Source organism: Lichenostomus cassidix, chromosome 8, assembly GCF_008360975.1.
Source record: "Lichenostomus cassidix isolate B80296 chromosome 8, HeHo_3.0, whole genome shotgun sequence".
NCBI lineage: Eukaryota > Metazoa > Chordata > Aves > Passeriformes > Meliphagidae > Lichenostomus > Lichenostomus cassidix.
The window spans coordinates 21,858,311-21,876,840 of record NC_139489.1 but is presented as its reverse complement, the minus strand read 5'-3'; the positions used below and the strand labels follow the sequence as shown (position 1 = coordinate 21,876,840).

The 18,530-nt window shown below is 38.2% G+C and overlaps 1 protein-coding gene across 3 annotated transcripts in view; it reads right to left on the bottom strand.

Moving 5' to 3' along the window:
- Positions 1–18,530, bottom strand: part of ASPM (assembly factor for spindle microtubules) — a 28,257-nt gene that overhangs the window by 4,286 nt on the left and 5,441 nt on the right. For all 3 annotated transcript variants that reach the window (XM_085068316.1, XM_085068317.1, XM_085068314.1), the window contains exons 4-25: positions 17,795–17,896; positions 16,925–17,071; positions 16,065–16,310; positions 15,844–15,911; positions 15,153–15,294; positions 14,946–15,076; positions 14,521–14,696; positions 14,275–14,420; positions 14,110–14,195; positions 13,608–13,823; positions 12,518–12,728; positions 12,286–12,431; positions 12,055–12,183; positions 10,961–11,155; positions 5,436–10,061; positions 4,325–4,474; positions 3,849–4,015; positions 2,851–3,010; positions 2,137–2,346; positions 1,527–1,676; positions 977–1,168; positions 336–528 (exon numbers count right to left, since the gene is read on the bottom strand). In XM_085068316.1, coding sequence (XP_084924442.1) covers positions 336–528; positions 977–1,168; positions 1,527–1,676; positions 2,137–2,346; positions 2,851–3,010; positions 3,849–4,015; positions 4,325–4,474; positions 5,436–10,061; positions 10,961–11,155; positions 12,055–12,183; positions 12,286–12,431; positions 12,518–12,728; positions 13,608–13,823; positions 14,110–14,195; positions 14,275–14,420; positions 14,521–14,696; positions 14,946–15,076; positions 15,153–15,294; positions 15,844–15,911; positions 16,065–16,310; positions 16,925–17,071; positions 17,795–17,896 — 7,989 coding nt within the window. The remainder of the gene's footprint in view (positions 1–335; positions 529–976; positions 1,169–1,526; positions 1,677–2,136; positions 2,347–2,850; positions 3,011–3,848; positions 4,016–4,324; positions 4,475–5,435; positions 10,062–10,960; positions 11,156–12,054; positions 12,184–12,285; positions 12,432–12,517; positions 12,729–13,607; positions 13,824–14,109; positions 14,196–14,274; positions 14,421–14,520; positions 14,697–14,945; positions 15,077–15,152; positions 15,295–15,843; positions 15,912–16,064; positions 16,311–16,924; positions 17,072–17,794; positions 17,897–18,530) is intronic.

The window sequence follows — 18,530 nt, the reverse complement described above, 5'->3', positions numbered from 1 at the left end:
ATTCAAGACTAAAAATGAAGCAGACAAAATGATCCACAGAGAACATATACTGATAACAAACATAATAATAAACTTATGTAAGGTATAGCATTACTAGGAGTGACAAGAAATTAGAGAAATCATACAGGATTTTCTTTCTCTACATAACTATATAAACATTGTTCTTAAATCAATAATCTCATTTTAGTCTGGAAAACTCTCCATTGTACCCTCTAATATTCACATTTCACAGTCATGCAGAAAGCCTAAATATCATCATGAACTCTTCTCAGCTGAAAAAATCCAGCTTTTATCATTCTGAAAATCCATCAGTTATAATAAAACAAAATACTGACCAAGATGCTTTAGTGCTGCAAGAATGTAGGAGAGATGTTTATATCTTAGAAGGTGTTCAATTGCAATTGCAGTTCTGTTGCCCAATTTGTTTTCTTCCCTGCTCTTTTCATTGGCCTTTTCTAAACTGCGTCTTAAAGCTCTGGTTTTTGCTGTGTCATTCATCTTTCTCCAAGAATATCCTCTCCACAATGCCTACAGAAAAGGAATTCAACAGAGAAAAAGTTGTAAAGGAAAGACAACAGAACTTTCATCACCATCTCAATTCAGTTTTATACAAGACTGACAAAATATTGAATGACCTTGAGAATTAAATTTTAATTAACGCTCAGTGTTTAATCTCTCAAATACTGAACTTTCAAGACAAAAGGCAAAAAAACCCCATGCATATTCAGTCCACACACACTGCCACCTTAAGTCACCTCAACCAGTATCTGGTTAATATACCTTCATGATCTGTTTACCTTCAGCTTTCATGTCTAAACCAAAGCTGACTTGGCTTGCAATTTCACTGATAAATTCAAGAGCCAAAGTAAATATTTTTTCCCCTCCCCAAAAACCCACAAGAAAAAAAAAATAGAAATAATAAAAATAAATAAATAAACAAACCCAAACCTGTCATTTTCTTACAAGAACTATTTACCTGTAATTTAATTATTCCCACTGCAAATTTTCTCCTGCGTCTGCAGGTGAGGAATCTGCGCACGTTTCTCTGGATTACAGCTGCTGCCTCATTCCTGTGATTCAGCCAGCCTCGAACCACACGTTGTAATCGAATGACTCTTTGATAGTCTCTTAAAAATCTCTGTCGTTGCATTTTTGCTCGGAACCACCTCTGTTTAAAATGAAAGCACCTTTCTGTTTATTTAAAACTTTTCCCCTAAATTTCCTTTTCCCCACCCTAAACGAGCACTGATAAAAACTGAATAAGTGTTTTAATATGAGCATTGACAGATATATGCTACCAGTCACATATAACCTCCATGACTCAGATTGGCCTTGGGTAGCTGAAATGCTTAAGCCTCCAAAGCTTTCTTAGCTGTGTATAAGCTGCATATTTAATAAATCATAGTCTCTATAATTTAGCTTAATTTTCACATGTGAAGGAACTACATTGTCTCAGTGCTTCAGCTTAGCTCCCAGAAAACAAATTAGACTGTTACACAAAATCATTCAGCCTTAATCAGACCAACCTGTATTAAAAGAACAGATGAAATCTGGGTTTGTGCAAGTTTTAAGGTGAGGTGCCTCCTGTATGCCCTTTGAATTTTAATTGCAGAGATATGATGATATGCAGCTGCTGTAAAATAGAGAAGTCTTTTCTTTTGTTTTTGGTCTGAAATCTGTGGAAGGAAAACAAAACAAGGAACATCATTAGTTTTCCTACTCTGAGGCAGCTGGATGTCCACACAAAGAACACAGTACACAGCAATATACTATCAGATACTGGAAAGTGATCTTGGGGGCCATTAGAATAGCAAAGGCCAATAGGAATAGCAAAGAGCAATTTCATTGTAAGCCTGTGTGTGCAGAAATACCAAGTTATAAGTGAGCCACAAAGATCCCAAAAGCTAAAAAACCAGCCAACAATGAAAACTTACTTTAATTCTAAAGGATGGTAAGAAAAGGCTCAAACTGAGTTTGATTTATTCTGACACACCCGATACTCAAAGCAGCCAAAACCAACTTGATTTCAACAGCAAGAAATCAAGTTTTCCTCTCCTTGCCAGTCAGAATTAATGGTAAAACAGCTCTAGAGATACTTTACATCCAAAGCATAGTTTTAATTTGAATTATACCAACCTTTTTCCTGACTAAATAACCACGTATAAATGCTTGCAGTTTAATGACAGCTGTTCTAGTCTGATTGTATTTCATAAATTGAAGCCTGCCTTCCTGCCAAGCCCTCAGATGTTTTTGGATAATTACAGCAGCAGCTTTTTGTTGAACAAATCTCCTTCTTGCCTTGAAACCTCTATATGCTTTTTGGATCAAACATGCAGCGTGGTGCTTCTGAAAAAGATTTTCAAGAATGCATTGATAATTAAACTTCTGTTCATTCATGTCAGCATCAATAAACATTTATTTTTAGTTCTAGGGGTTCCATCATAAGAACAAAAATTGAATGAGAAATACAAGCAAACTCACACAGTAATAGTTAACATAAAATGCACTTTCACAGTGTGGAAGGTCTTTTCACTTACCTAAATGGGGTCAAAATATGGGCTTAATCTTTTGCAAACAATAAAACCAGCAGAAAATTTGGCAGTTTATTTTGGTATCAGTATATAGAGGTGTAATTCAACAACTGGAGCTGTTCAAAACCCAGAATCAACCCTGTTACTTACAGCAAAAAAGAATATTTAATATTTTGAAGATTGAACAGCTTTGATTTGAACAATCTTCATTCTGGCCCCACCTTTCCTATGCTTCTGCACATTGATGACAAAAATCACTCAAATATATTGAAGAATTTTAAAATAACCACGACATATTAGAGTGCAAGTGGAAACATACCTTTCTTAGAAGTGTCCTAGCCCTGTACTGCCTGTATGCTGACTGAATCTTAACTGCAGCACTCTTCATTGCCAGAAACTGCTGCCGAACCATTCGTGCAGTGAGGGTCGCTCTCCAGACTCTTTGGATGGTGAGTGCACCCCACTTCGTTTTCAAAAACCTAACATGGAAATCCATTTTTAAGTAAGAAAAGTGTGATGGTTTAGAAAATCATTAAGGTAGATATTGGGAAAGCAGAGCTGTTATCAACCAGACCTTGGGACACTGGAAAAAGGGGATAAGCCAGCAATGTTGGCAGAAAGAATGATTTTAAACAGAAGATACTTTCTGGTTTCCCATAGGAGGTATTTTCCCAGCTTGCTGCCAACTGAGGCAGGGGAAGGGACACAGCAGTTTGAAAGGCGTTGGACAGGCTGACATACAACAGGTCCATAAAAGGATAATGATAGGAATAGGCAAGGATGTTTAAAAAGCAGGGATGCTGAGGGACGACCTTGTATCCCTGAACAGCATCCTCTACTGCTACTGGCATGGGACAGTTCAGAAAGAAATGAGCTACCAGGCTGATCTCATGGCAAAAAAAACCCCAAAAAACCAAACATAAACCAGTGTAACTGTTCCATTGTGGATCAAAATGAAATTGCTTTAAAACCTTTAAGTTGTATGCTGGAATTTTAACAGTATCCAGAACATCCTTCTCATAAAAATCAGAAAAGTGAAAAAGAGATAAAGGTCTACACTTTCCAGATCCCCAATAAACAAAGTTTAAATCTGTGAAGGAACTTCCATTCCAGAAAAACAATTAAATGTAATGAAAATCTTGTGCAAAAGAATAACTCCACCTGCACCAACAGGGTTATAGTCATGCATTTTACATGGATGTTGCAGGGGCAGACCCTGAGAACCTAAAGGCAATTGCCAGAGTGCAGTGCAGCCCTAAATAATTACATAATAAAAGCTTTGGAAAGTAGAGTGATTTATATCAGATTCAGTATTACCGACTCCGCAGCTGTTTGGTTCTGAAGTGACTCTGAATAACAAGGGTAGCTCTGACCACAGATGCATATTCCTTTCGTGCCCTGTAACCTCGGAACCAGGCTTGGATCACTTGTGCTGCTCTCATTTTGCTAACCCATTGCCTGGCTTTATATCCTCTGTATGCTGCCTATTAGAGTTATAAAAATAAAACAAAAATAAATCAGAACTTAAGGGGGTTTTTAATGGAACAAACAAAAGGAATAATGTCACATTAATATGAATGACTTTTAGGATTCCTATCTCTAAAGTATTACAAATATTTAATTTGTCACAACTAGAAGATGTTTTCAAAAGCAAGTGAAACACATTCAGGAAAATACCACAAATGCTACTCTTTAATATTAGTCTGCAAAAATAATTACATTGTGAAGAAACAAACACAAGAGAGATTAAAAAACCCACATAAATACTCAATAAAAACCACTTATAGAATTACCTGAATTGTAATGGCAGCTCTTTTAATTTGATGGAATCTTTGTTGATCAATATTCCGCATCCGATGGGCTCTGTAGTGCTGCTGTATTAACACAGCAGAAAACTTGCGCCGAAGGTATTTCTGTCTCTGAATAAATCCACGGAAAGAGGCCTTCAAAGCAAAAGACAAACTTGGAATGTTTCACTACGTGCATGATATCGGCTGGGAATGTTTGCATATTTCTATGTGAGTACAGCTGTACTCACTGGTTTGTTACAAAAACTACAAAATAAAAATATCTTTCTGATTTCAAAATCAATTCTTTTTTTCTACCTTCTAAGGAAAGTAAACATACTTACATTGTTCAGGGATATATAAATTAAACATTCAGAAAAGAACTAAGCAGCTGCCAATTCTCTTCCAAAACATGGAGGTGAGAAAGGCACATCTCATTTCTTATCTCTTAAGTAGGGCACTTAAAAAGATAATTATAGCAACCTAAGAAATTCTCACAGAACCCTAGAATAGTTTGGGTTGGAAGGGACCTTTAAAGATGGTCTAGTTCCAACCCACCCAACATGGGCAGTGAGACCACCCACTAGATCAGGGGGACTTCTCAGGGCCAGAAACTATTGTGAGAGATTATTTATTTCCCTTTCTTCCTGGATTTGGGGAAATTTCCCTCCTTAAATTCCTCTTCAAAATGTTAGCTAGGCACTCAGATTAGTCTAGGGCCATTTAGGAAAACCAAGACGACTAACATGATTGATTTATTCACACCTTCCTAAACATGAGCCCTCAAGTAGCAATTGTGGGGTTTGCTATTTATGTCACTTTATACCCATTACCAGTGTCCTCTCATTTCAGTACATCAAGACAGCTTTCATTCATATTCCCATCAAAGAAAACATTCAATAAGCTACTAATATTTAGAGATGCAATTCAATTGTCTTAAAGAACCTTATTTCTGTGTACTGTGGTAGCAAGCTGTATGCAGCTACCACGTAGCACACTTCAGAAATCGATTCTACTTTAGTTTTAAACTGTGGTTTGCAAGAGTAGTAAATCTTTAAAACACCTAAAAATGAAGAAATATTACAGCCAACCCCCAGTTCTATTCACTCAAAAGTACCTGAATTTTTATAGTGCTTTCTTTTATTTTGTGAAACCTCTTCCTTTCAATGTATCCTCTGACTGTGGCCTGCACAAGGATAATGTTCCTCCGGGTTTGTAGGTAAGTCATTCTCTGGTGCTTGACGGTCAGGTGGGATCGGTAGCTCTGCTGCAGGACAACTGCTGCTCTTTTATAGCTCCTATACTGAGATTTACATTTATGCATTAAGTAATAGGATTGTAATGTAACAGCTGCTGCTCTGAGTTGGATATATTTTCTACGCTGCAGAGCCATCTGAAGGAAAGACTGAATCTTTCTTGCAGCTCGTATTTGCCTTGCTATTTTTCTTGCTTTCATACCTCGCAAGGCAGACTGAATAACTACTATTGCTTGTCTTTGAGCCAAATACTCTGCTCTCTGTGAACGAGCCCTGTGACATGATCTGTACCACCTCTGAATAGCAACTGCTGAACTCTGCATCAATTTATAGTGAGCCCTTGTTCTTTGGCATCGGAACATTGACTGGATCATTATTGCTGCTGATTTCTTTGCAAGAAAGCGTCTCCTCTCCATGTGCATTCGTAGGAAGGATTGAATGCGCCGTGCAGCAACATTGGCTTTATACAACTGCCTGGCTTTTCTACCACGAAAAGCAGCTTGAAGGCAAATGACAGCCTTTCTTATTTCTGTGAAGTTTTTCATGGCAGCTTCTCTTGCCATTTTGGCTCTGAACCTCTGCTGTGTGACTGTGGCAGCCCAGCACAGCTGTTTGTAACACCTCCGTTGTAGATACATGCGATAGCTGGACTGTATCACAACTGCTGAAATGTGCAGGACTTTCAGCTCCTGCCGTGCCTTCATGCCTCTGTATGCTGCTTGAATAACAAGAACAGAACTCCTCACTGTCAAGTATTTCTTGCGTTGGTCCTTTCCTTTCAAATAGGATCGATAGTAGTTCTGTATAACCATAGCTGCAATTCTCATATTCTGATAGGCCCTTCTATCCCTGAGCATTCTGTAGGTTGCCTGTATTGTACTGGCAGCTAAATGCATGTGCTTGAGACTCCTCCTCACCCTGACACCTCTGTACACAGCCTGGATGTGAATAGCTGCTCTGCGGAGAGAGCGATATTCCAAAGCATGCTGCCTTGCCAGAGCCAAAGCTCGGTACCTTCTCTGAAAGACAAGGGTAGCTGCTTTAAGGGAGAGATATCTCTGACGCTCTCTAAAGGCTTTAAAGTTTTTCTGAAGCACAGTAGCAGCACGCTGCATTTCTCGGTCTTGTTTCCTCGCTTGCATGTCTCGAAAAGCCCTCTGGATACAAGCTGCTGCTTTCTTTAAGGAAGAGTAACGCTGTACAGCAATTTTCCTGAGCCTATGGGCTCTGTACCTCCTCTGTATTAGCTGGGTTGCCCACCAAACTCTTCTGTAACGACAGCACTGCCTATACATACGGTAGTTTCTCTGTATTGTAAGTGCTGCCTCATGCTGTCTCTTCAAGAAGCATCTTGTTTTCATTCCTCTGTAGGCAGCTTGAAGAACCAAGACAGAATTGTACAGTTTTAAGTACTTTTCTCTCTCACGCTTCCCTTCCCTGTAAGCTCGATAACGTTGCTGTATGATTACTGAGGCGAGCCTGAGTGCTTGATAAGAAGTGTAAATTTTACGCATTCTTAACATTGCTTGAATAACTGTAGCAGCTTTATGCATTTGCTGCATTTTTTTTCTTACTACAAATCCTCTATAAGCAGACTGTATGATAACAGCAGCATTAAGGAGAGACAGATATTTTTGACGCTGAATTTTTGCTAGTGTTGTTGCTCTGTATTTTCTCTGAATTATAACAGCAGCTGACTTAATGGAAAGAAAGTGTTTTCTTTCAACAAAAGTTCTAAACCTTCTTTGAATAATCACAGCCGATTCATTCATTGTTCTGATAAGTCTTCTTGTTTTCATACCACGGAATGCAGCCTGGATGAGTAGTACAGCATTTTTCATAACCATATAATTATGAACTTGTGCATCTCTCTCCTTACAAGCACGGAACCACTGCTGAATCTGCTTCGTTGCAAGCAGCAACTTTCTGAAATCCCTCTGTTGTTTGTGCATCCGATAATATGACTGGATTATTGCTGCTGACCGGTGCATAGTTTTTAAGTCTTGTCGGACTTTCATGCCTCTGCAGGCAGCCTGGAGGATAAGGACAGACTTCTTTAGTTCCAAGTACTTCTTGCGTTGTACTTTGCCTAAAGAAAATGCTCTGTATTGCCTTTGAATTCTTATTGCTGCCATTCTCATTGACTGATATTTTATGCTCATGCAATGCATCCTAAACATGGCTTGGATGCAAACAGCCGCTTGGTGCATGCAGTGAAGCTGTCGCCTCACTCTTATACCTCTATAAATCGCCTGCAGTTTGACTGTGGCTCTTTTTAAAGACAAATATCTTTGCCTTTGACATTTAGCATTAATAACTGCACGGTAATGCCTTTGAATGGCTATTGCTGCAGATCTCAGTCTTTCATATTCCTTTTTGACCAGGTAAGATTTGAAGGCAGCTTGTATAGTTGTAGCAGCTTTGTTTAGTTTGTTCAGTTGTTTCCTCACAATCATCCCACGGTAAGCGGACTGCAAGACTAACACAGCTGCCTTGATTTTTAGATAAATTGCACGCTGGGTCTTTTTCATACGGTAGGCTCTGTAGTATTTCTGAATCACCACAGTGCCTTGTCTTAGTTTCTTGTATTTCAGTTGATTTATGTGCATTCTGTAATAGGACTGAATAATTGTTGCAAGATGATGTTTCTTCTGAATAGTTTTTCTCACAGCTTTCCCCCTCCACACTGCCTGAAGACACACTGCAGCATTACGCAGTTGAATGTATTCTTGCCGTTGTCTCTGGCCTAGAACCCTGGCTCTGTAATACCTTTGGATGGTTAGCACTGTGTGCTTCACAAGCTTGAATTTCTTCACAGCCATGAATTTTCTGAAGGTAGACTGTATCCTAGTAGCAGCAACATGCTGTCTTTGAATCTGCTTTCGTACCTTCCAGCCACGAAAAGCTGCTTGTAAAGAAAGCACTGCTGCTCTTGTCATTAAGAAGTTCAGTCTTTGCCTCTTACCATCATTACAATTTCTGTACCACCTCTGAATCACAATGCAGGCCTGAACCATTGCCTTGTGCTTCACTCGTGCAGCATGAGCTCTAAAAGCAGTCTGAATTTTAATGGCAGCTCTGCATTCAAGTTTGAGTTTCTTGCGTGTTTTATAACCCCTGTAGGCTGCCTGTAAGCACACAGCTGCTCTTTTGATTTGCAAGAACTCCTGCCTCTGACACCGGGTCTGCTTGCATGCACGATAACGTTGTTGAATGACAACGGCAGCACTATAGATGCTCGAGTACTGTTGACGATCCCTTTTCATTCTGTAGCAGGCCTGAAGTAATACTGCAGCCTCCCTCCACCTTTGTATTTGTTTCCTGGCAAGATAGCCTCGAACTAGAGCCTGAATTCTTATGCAACCTCTCTTCAATTTCCTATAATCTTCTTTAAGCTGAAGAGCACACCTGCGAGAGCGGTACCTTTGCTGGACATAAAGCGTTGCTTCCCTCAGTGCACAGTAACTCTTACGGGCTCGCCTCATCTTTACAAGAGCTTGAATCTTCACCGTGGCATCTCTCAAGTTTTTAAATCTCTTCCTGGCGACATAAGCACGGAAACTTGACTGAATTTTGATCAGGGATCTCAACATGTGAGCCTCTTTCCTGGCTTGCATCCCTCTGTAGGCAGACTGGAGAACAATGGCAGCCAGGCGCATGCTCTGGAAAGCAGCAGCTGCTTTTTTAGCAGCCACATGTGCTCTATACCGAGTTTGAATTACAGCAGCAGCTTTTTTCATCTCTTTGTATCTTTTTACTTGTTGGTATTTTCTCACGTGTGACTGCAGTGTAGTAACAAATTCTTTTAATTGTAGAAATCTTCGTTTCTCTTGTTTCATTCTCCACAGTGATTGAATAACACGTGCTGCTTTTGCTTGTCTGTACAGCTCTCGTGCCTTCATGCCTCTAAAGGCAGCTTGGAGAACTATCACTGCTGCACGCTGTTGCAAATAAGAGTTTCTCTCAGTTTTGCCCAGTTTATAAGCTCTGTAATACTGCTGAAGGGTCACTATTTTTGCCCTGTTCTGCTGGTAAACACGCCTGGCCAGCTGACACCTGTACCAAGCCTGAATCTTGATAACACTTTGCTTAACATGCAGATACTTCTTCTGGTCTCTGTGCATCCTGTACCAAGACTGTATGACAAGGGCAGCCCTTGTTCTCTTAGCCAGTTTTGAAGATTGCCATTTTCGGAAATAACTCTGAATCACCAAAGCTGCTTTAATTTTCTGTTGAATTTTGTATTTTCTCCATCTTCTGAATGCAGACTGAATAGTAAGTGCTGAAGACTTTAAGGTTTGGTATCTTTGCCGTTCTATTTTTGCCAACTCAGTTGCACGCAGATGTCTCTGAATTGTAACAGTAGCCCAAACAATTCGTTTATATGCAGCAACAGACTTCACCATCCTCATCCTTGCTTGCACAAAAATAACATAGTGTCTTAGCTGCAAGTATCTTTTCCTAGCAGAGTATCTCCTCCAATAAGCCTGCAGGTAAAAAAAAGATAAAAATTGGTATTTTCTTCATAGCCTCTTAAGCATGAATGAGGGCTGTCATTTTCAGACTTTGTATGATTTCTTATTCCTGCCTATCAGAACCACAGAGTATTCAGAATTGGAAAGAACCACAAAGATTAAGTCCTATACTTGAGCGAATGGCACATATGAGGATCAAACCCATGACATTGCTGTTATTAGCACCATGCTCTAACCAACTGAGCTTATCTCCAGAAGGTAAACCCAGAAATCCATATTAAAAAAGAAACCCAAAAGAAAAACCTATATGCTTGTATCATTGCTTTCTTAAGCATTTTAAATTCAAGGAAAAGGCTAAATTTGCCCTGGCAACAACATATTTCCTTTTAAACTATTTGACAAATCAGCAATTCTTTAACATCCATTCTAAAATGTATTAGGAGTGCAATATTTATTTAATGGTAATGGTGTCAAAATATCCTGACAAACTACCATTGCCATGTCTGCCACTCTGAGTGTGCCCACTGCAGGTGATATAACACTAGGAGAGTAATTTAAAATTTTTTTAAAGCTTCTTTAATTAATGTTCAGCAGCTGCAAAGAAGAAAGCCAACACAACCTGATCAGTCCTTACATTGACTGTTTAAGGCCCAGTGTTTTAATGTTTATGGTATTCCAAAATATTCAACAAGAAGGAATAATTGTTAATTTGATAGCACATGACCATGTTTCCCTGAAGAGAAAAACTTATTAAAACCTCTCAAAAGCAGAGGAGAAAAAAAATTTTGAAAGTATTACATTTCATGAAGGCATCAATTACTGCAAGCAGCACAAATGGTCCTCAGCAAGGCTACCTCTTAAAGGTTTCAGAGGGTTTCCTTTCTGTATAATCTCACTTTAGATTGTATTACCTGAAGGACTGTGGCAGATTTATTTCTGGCTTCCTCCAGTTTTGCCTTTTTTAGATTGAAGAGAGTCCTCCTGGCCAAGTATCCTCTCCAATGCTTCTGGATGAAAATGGCTGCATTCTTTTTCCTCAGGATGCGTTGGCGAGCCAAGAAGTTCATTGCACATTTTTGAATTATCCGAGCAGCTCTGTCTTTTTCCTACAAAGAGTAAATTTCCACTGAACAGTTAGCTATGGAATTTTCACTCAAATTTTTGATTTGAATAACTATCTAGAGCAATTTCATAAAAATATGGTACATATGTGCACATTAAGATTAATTAATAAAAATAATGCTTGCAATATTTATTCCTACTCCTCCACCAGCATCTTTAGTATTAGTTATTTCAGAAGAGTTGTAAAGGGAATGTTTTGCCATCATCTTTAAGTTTGTGTAGGTTTTATAAAGTAAAGAATCTGGAGATGAAAAAGCCTAAATAGAACTCTGTCCCTTTCTACACTACAGATTCTTGGAATATTCCACTTGAACACTGTTCCAATATCAAACAATACATAACTCAGTAAGACGCAGTGGTGGCATTTATGAACCTTAAGAGTGTTAGTTTTGAAACCCTCACAAGATCTGGTATAACTACCAGAAAATCAAGATACAGAATATCAGAACTCATAAAATTCAATTCAAAAGACTGGTGAAGCTTAGCTCCTTAACAAAAACAGTAAATCCACGCAGAAGTTTAATTAGTCCTCTCATCTTGTAGACATTAACAGGAATTAACTACTCCTTTTTGTTTTAAGGAAGCAGTACAATGATTTTATATTTTAAACATTGGGAAAAGAGCATAAGCTTAAGTTACATGCTCTAAAGAGAATACACAGGAAAGAACAGTAGCCTTTAAACACCTGTAATTACTTCAGAACAGTCTTAAAGAGGAGTATAGTAGATTACACTACCAAGAAGGCCACATATTTTGATGACAGAAATGGTGCTCATTAGTTTAAATGCCAGTATTATTCCAATAAACCTGTAAACTCCAGTGAATTTATATTCTTTATTCTTCTCAAAGTAGAAGCTATGAATATTGCACAAGAAAAGAGTACCTGAGAGAGTTTCAGCTCCTTTTTCAGCCTGTAGTTCCTCCAAGCAGCCTGAATTAATCGTGCAGCTCGAGTTTCTTGGCGAAGATCCAGAAGCCGTGAACACAGAAATGACAGGTAGGTGATAACAACCTACAGAAACACAGAACACAGCAGGTTAGGGAATGTACAAGAGAGCAGAACATGTTCTCAGGAGGACAGAACATGTTTCCATCAACTCTAAAAGCATTTTACCTTCTCATCAGGAATTGTATTTGACATGTCTGCGTGGTGAATCATTGCTGGTATCCCGCCTAGGTCAGAAACTGCAGCATTGATCAGCTGGAAGTTTTGCTTTTCATTGTCCAAGAGTTCCTTGTATAGGTCTGAGGGAGTTACAGCTTTGTAAAGACAAAACATTAGTCAAATCAAATTGTGCATAAAAGAAGTAGATTTAACATGAACTTCTGGGCATCAAATAACTCACTTTGATCAGACACTTCTTCCACAACATTTAAAGAAGTATCAGAGTCAGATGAGGAGGAAGAGTTTAGTCCCACTGTGACAGTTCTTGAGCATTCTACAGTTTGAGTTGTTCGTTGGCACACAGCTTCCAAAGGTATGTAACAGGGGTGATAGTGATGAATCAAATGACATAATACTCTGCCATCTGAGAAACACACTGTGAAGTTTTCCACCTGTTAAATAAAATAAGATACAAATTCCTTTAATTTTTGTTACCAGTTAATTGGTGTGAACTGGATATAGAATTTCTTCTCTTGGTACCTTTAAATGTGACCAAGTGCAAATTATTTTTTAACAAAAAAATTACATAGCTAGTGCTTCCTTTGAACATTTACTGTACAGTGACATACAGCTGAGAGAACCCAGAAATAAAAGAGATGCGAGTCATTATACAGTGAATCTACAAGGGAAACATTTAAGAAACCAATTTCTTTACAGCAGGACCCCAAATAAATTCTATAGATACCTTTACACTAGATTTCAACACAGGAATAAGTTCTATTCTATGCACCAGTCCTAAATGTTTTATTTTACCCTTCAGAAAAATTAGCAGCTGTGACTGTGTTCTGTGTTCAGAATAAGGTCTCTGACCAGGGCTTCCCCTCTTGGAATAAGCAAACATATCCCTTCTAAACAAACATCTCTGAGGAGGTGAACTGACCTTATCCCAAACATTAGTTTAATTCTCATGGTGGTTATAAACAGTGAATATTCTATGCACAAATACTTTTTAAATGAACGCTCATTAAAAGTCCACAAACAACTCACATTCCAGCAAAAATTTTTCTATTCTGAAAAGCATTTTTATGCATAAGACTAAGTGGAAGGGGAAATCTTTTTGCTCAGATTTGTTTAAATAGAGAGCTGCAGCTAAACTCACAGAATAACGGTTATTTCAAATCAGATTTTAAAAGTCCAGAAGAATATTTACAAATAATTACCATTGACTTCTACTACATATATGATAGCTTGAAGAGCTCTGCACTGTAAAGAATGATGACAGCACAGGGTGTATTTGGTCTATTTGTTGAAATGTACACAAAACTATTTACCTTGATCTTGTAAAATCCACAAACAGCATTAACCCATGCCATCAGCAGCTTCACATTTTCACTGTAACTCTGAGATGAGAAGTTACTACTGTCTTCCTGTACTTGAAAATAATTTGGAAAAGTCTTGATGGCACCCAATTGTGCTTTTCTTTGGTGTGTGTTCTTCAAAAATTCAATTTCTTCTTTTAATTGTTCCACATTCAGAAAAACATCCACCTGTCATGAAGAAAAACAAAAAATTGACATGTCAACAGTCTGGGTGCTGTGCAGTGAGCAAACACAGTCCTGGCATGGTCACACAGGACAGACATCTTGGGTCACACCCGCTTGACCACACTCCACTGTCTCAAGGCCAAGCCTGCCCAGGGCCAACCGGCAGTGTAGATAGATGGGAGGCAGGAGCTGTCAAATTCAGTGCTTTTTAGCAATATAGCTAAAAACTGGGGTTTTCATTATTACTCCTTTGTAACTAGCAACAAACAAACAAAATAAGCAATAGTACCTGGAAGGCAAAGACAATTTTCCACAGCAGTGCTAATGTCCGTTCTCTGTGTCTATCCACAATATCCCTGGAGTCAATTGAAACACCTATCAAATAAAACAAGGAATTAAAAATATGCAATAGTTATCTGATACACACAGAATAACCCTGATTTCTAGGCCTTACCACTTTCATCTTTCAAGTGCACTCCTCGGTCTTTAAGGACCTTAAGAACAATATCAACATTATGCATCTTCTGTAGCCGACTTATTGCAGGAACTCTCAGCTGTTTTGAAAGGCTCCAGTTTTTGGTCAGAAGCTCCACTGTTCTCCTAGCAAAGGTAATTGCATGGTTTAATGCCTCTGAGGAGCTCACATCAAGTATGATATAAAAGCAAATAAATATTGCAATAGAATTCTGTATCAACGCACACAAGACGAATGCCGCATTGTAAGTCCACAGCCAGGTTCGTTACAGCAAAATCAAATTCATCAAGTGGAGTTTGAATATGACTGACAGGGAGTCCTAAGAAACCCAGATGGCGGGAAAGGTCACCTTCACCACTCAGGAAGTCCCGGGAAAATGCAAGCAAGAGGTCTTTGCTAGCCTAAAGTTAAAAAGAAAAAAAAAGAAAATCTTAACGCTACAATACTTGTCAAGCAGAATACAATTTTCATCCTTTGTCCCCCCAAATTACATTTCATGTTTCCTTGTCTAATTCTTAAAATTATATCCTTTTAAAAAAAATATTTTTTGCCAGTTCACACAGCTTTAAGTTTTGTCAGATTAAAAACAAAAATAAAATTCTACACCAAGTCTCAGGACAATACTAGAGACATCAAATCACAGCTCTCACCTTGAATTCTGCATCCTTACAGAAGAGGCAAGGGTCATGATCAATCATTCTGGACCGTTTGGCACAATCCAGAAAGCAAATCAACAGCAGCAATTTTTTCAGTGTGAACTTAGACAAAGCTTCTTCATGACCTGAAAAGACAGAACTCATTAAGTGAAAGTTTAAAAATTAAATGCTACAAATGAGTTACTTGGAAGTAGTCATTACCTTCCCGGTAAAGGTGGGGCACAGTGGGATGTCTGTATTCAGCTGCAATATCAGGGTTCCAAAGCAATCGATTAAGGATAAAGATTGCTAAACCCATAACATCACTATTGCTCTCCAAAGCTATCAGTTCTCCATAAATAGTCTAGTTTGAAAAAAGCAGACAAAAAGCAGAGGTGTTAAAAGTTACCCTAAACATGATGCGATTTTTTGAACAATATATATTATTAAAATTCTAAACTAGTAAATGGCGACTGTTCTCTAAAAATCAAGCAGTTTTCAAGTGAGTCACTGGAAGGTAAAGCCAAAGGCAATTTCAGAAGATGTAATCTCATTTCAAAACAGGTATGATCATCTAATCTGAGAAATCAATCAAGAACTTCTTTAAGACAGCCACATTCTTCTCCAGTTTAGTAAAGTGAAACTGATAGAGAAATGCTTTTGTGTTATTGGTCAGGGAATTAACTACCACCATTCCTTGATGGAATATTTTTCTTCTTAATAAGGTAAGCACTTATTTAAAGCAAGTATGTTATAACAATTTAAAATATATACATCATGCTGTAACTGAATTAAATCTACCTGAATTTGTATGACAGAAAATACAAAGAAAGCCAAAACCACTCTCACTCAAAAAATTGCAAATGTCCTTTAAACTTATAGAGTGCAGACTATACACAGTATATATACTTACCTCCAGACCTATACGCAGCCATAAAGGGTTGTAAGATAAAAGCCAGTTAAGGACTTTCTGCCTTTCTCCTGCAAGAGAGCAGATTGTAACATTAGATCCAGCAAACATTTCATATTAATGCCAAAATTTCTATTAACCAATTTTAGATTTAACAGACCCAGTGTGTGAACAATCCTTTTCCTACTTACAAGAACAGAGAATGCAGGTTGCAGTCCTCTTACCTATGTCTTTCCAGAGGTGCCTGTCCCTGCGGACCAGCAGGCGCCGGGATTCGATCTCCACCTCGAGTCTCTGGATGGCTTTAACCATGGTGTCAGAGGTGAACAGGCGGCAGGCCTCGCGCCGCAGCTTGTTCAGCTTGCGGCGAGCTGTGTAAGCTTTCAGAGATGCCTCATCTTTTGTGGGTGCTTTAGGAAGGCTCCTTTTGTGATGGTTCTCTTCTCCCAAGATAAGAGCAGCTGCATTTACTGTTTAAACAAACACACAAAAAGTGTGCAATTGCATCTCAAATAAAGGTAGCTTTGCACATCTCATTTATTTTTCCCCTCTTCAAGCTGACATTTTGTTATTTTCATTCTGACTAATGATTTATCCCTCAGAAAGCTTGTCAGCTGTCGCACTAAACATATATTGTCAAGTACAAGAATACTAGTCAAGTATTAAATATAACAACACTTATTTCATAAGTGAGCAGTGTTAGGAATTCAGTATAAAGATTAATGGTTCCATCTTCAGTTTTTTCAATTGAAGCTAAAGATAGAGGAAAAAATGGGTTACCACTCGTTTAGTAAAGTGTCAGCTATAATGTTTTCCAGCAGGTGGGGATTCCCCACTCAACACCCACTGAAGAGTGCCACAGCCACACATTCCAGTGCATTCTTATTGCAGAGCACACTCCCTATGCAGGGGCATGGTGTGCTGTGCTTGCCATGAGCAAGTGAGCCATCTAAACTCATCAGAAGGAGAAAAATATTACTCTGAAAAGGTTTTGTGCTAAACAAGTACTACTATTCATTGATGTTAATAAAGTACATTCTATAATGCTTAAGAAAATGAAAAGACAAAATTCTTATACCCTTACCTTGTGAGGTATTTGTTTTCACATGGAAGTCATCTGGGGTAAGCACAAAATTTAACCACCAGGTGAAACCTCGTTGCTGCTTCTCCTTCCAACGTTCATCATAAAACATGTTTTTAGCAGCAAAAGGCATTGGGTGCCTAGGGATGGCTTTATGAAAAAACAAACCAAAAAACTTAAGTCTTTGCAATCTTGAGACATTTGATAACCAATATACATTTCATTGTGGAATGTTTCACACTCCATTTAGCACTATAGCTGAAAAAAAGCAGACTGTTAGAATCTTCAGTGACTTGTAGATCAGCCACTATTAAATAGATTTCAGCCACTAAACATGGATTGAGTTATTACAACACAAGAACTGAGACAAGATATCTAGATCCCAGGCCATTTGCAATGGGGCAAACCCAAACTGAACTGAATTACATCCGGAAAGTACCATTTTATAGATGCATTTTTCTGATCAGATCAACTTAGCATTCTTAAATCTGCAAAAATTTTATCTTGTGGTGAAGAAAGTTTTCTTCTGATGTATACTGCTGTTGCCTTAAAATGTTATCAGATATGGAAGAGGCATTTAACTGATAACCATCAGTTAGCTGGGATCATAACTGTAATGTAGCTTTTACATTTACAGGCCAATCTGGAAGAAAGTAACATTTACCTTTAGCTTATCATGTGTTGAAACCAATTTTCTCATGAATAGTCAAAACAGATCACAGAAGGTTACATATATTGTACCAGTAGGTATTGATTAATTTTAGATACTATCTTCTATTTCATCTCAGCTCTAACCACTTAGGTCTCACCTGACACCAGCAGTACAATTGTGACCTTCATTCATGTTTTACTAAAAACCAGGAGTCTGCCTACCTGTTTTCAGTGGTTTCAGAAATGTCAGGTGGGACTGGGCCAATCCAGGGACAGGTTTACTAACTCTTTTGGTAGGTTTAGATGCTTTCTGAACTGAAGAACCTACAAGCATTAACACACAAATATCAACAGGAAATATGTCAGTGAAAGTTAATGTATTATGTTCATATCACTTCTAAAGCACAGAACTAGAGTAATTCCCCATGAATCATTCAAAATTCCAATAATCTTCTGTTGATAGGAAGTTACATAAACCCTTTTGGCTACAATCAAAAGGAAAAAAATGTTCAAGAGTAAATAAGTGCTCTTGTATGTCACAGTTCTTCCATAACACTAAGGAAATGTATTGTTTGAATTTAATCATATGACAAAACACTAAGCTAATTTGTATAAACTTTCATTAAAACATGTGAAAGTGTGCATTCTATAAACATTTGGGGTAAAATACAGGAATTTTAGAGCTTTATTCACCCCTTCCCACAGTTAGACAGCTTATTACATTGATATTCAATTCAGAGCAGCCTGACTGACTTGTATTAGTTTATGCATCAAGGCACTAGTAGTAAGTATTATCCAACAGGTAGCTACAGGACAAATAAAACACAAGGGAAAATGCAGATCCAGGCTTTCTCAACAGGGTAAAACAAAGCCTTTTAGCACAATCTTTTTTTCACATTCATGCCAAACGATGGATGAAAAAGTGTTCTGCTGCAGAAGAACTATAGCTGCTGCCTGA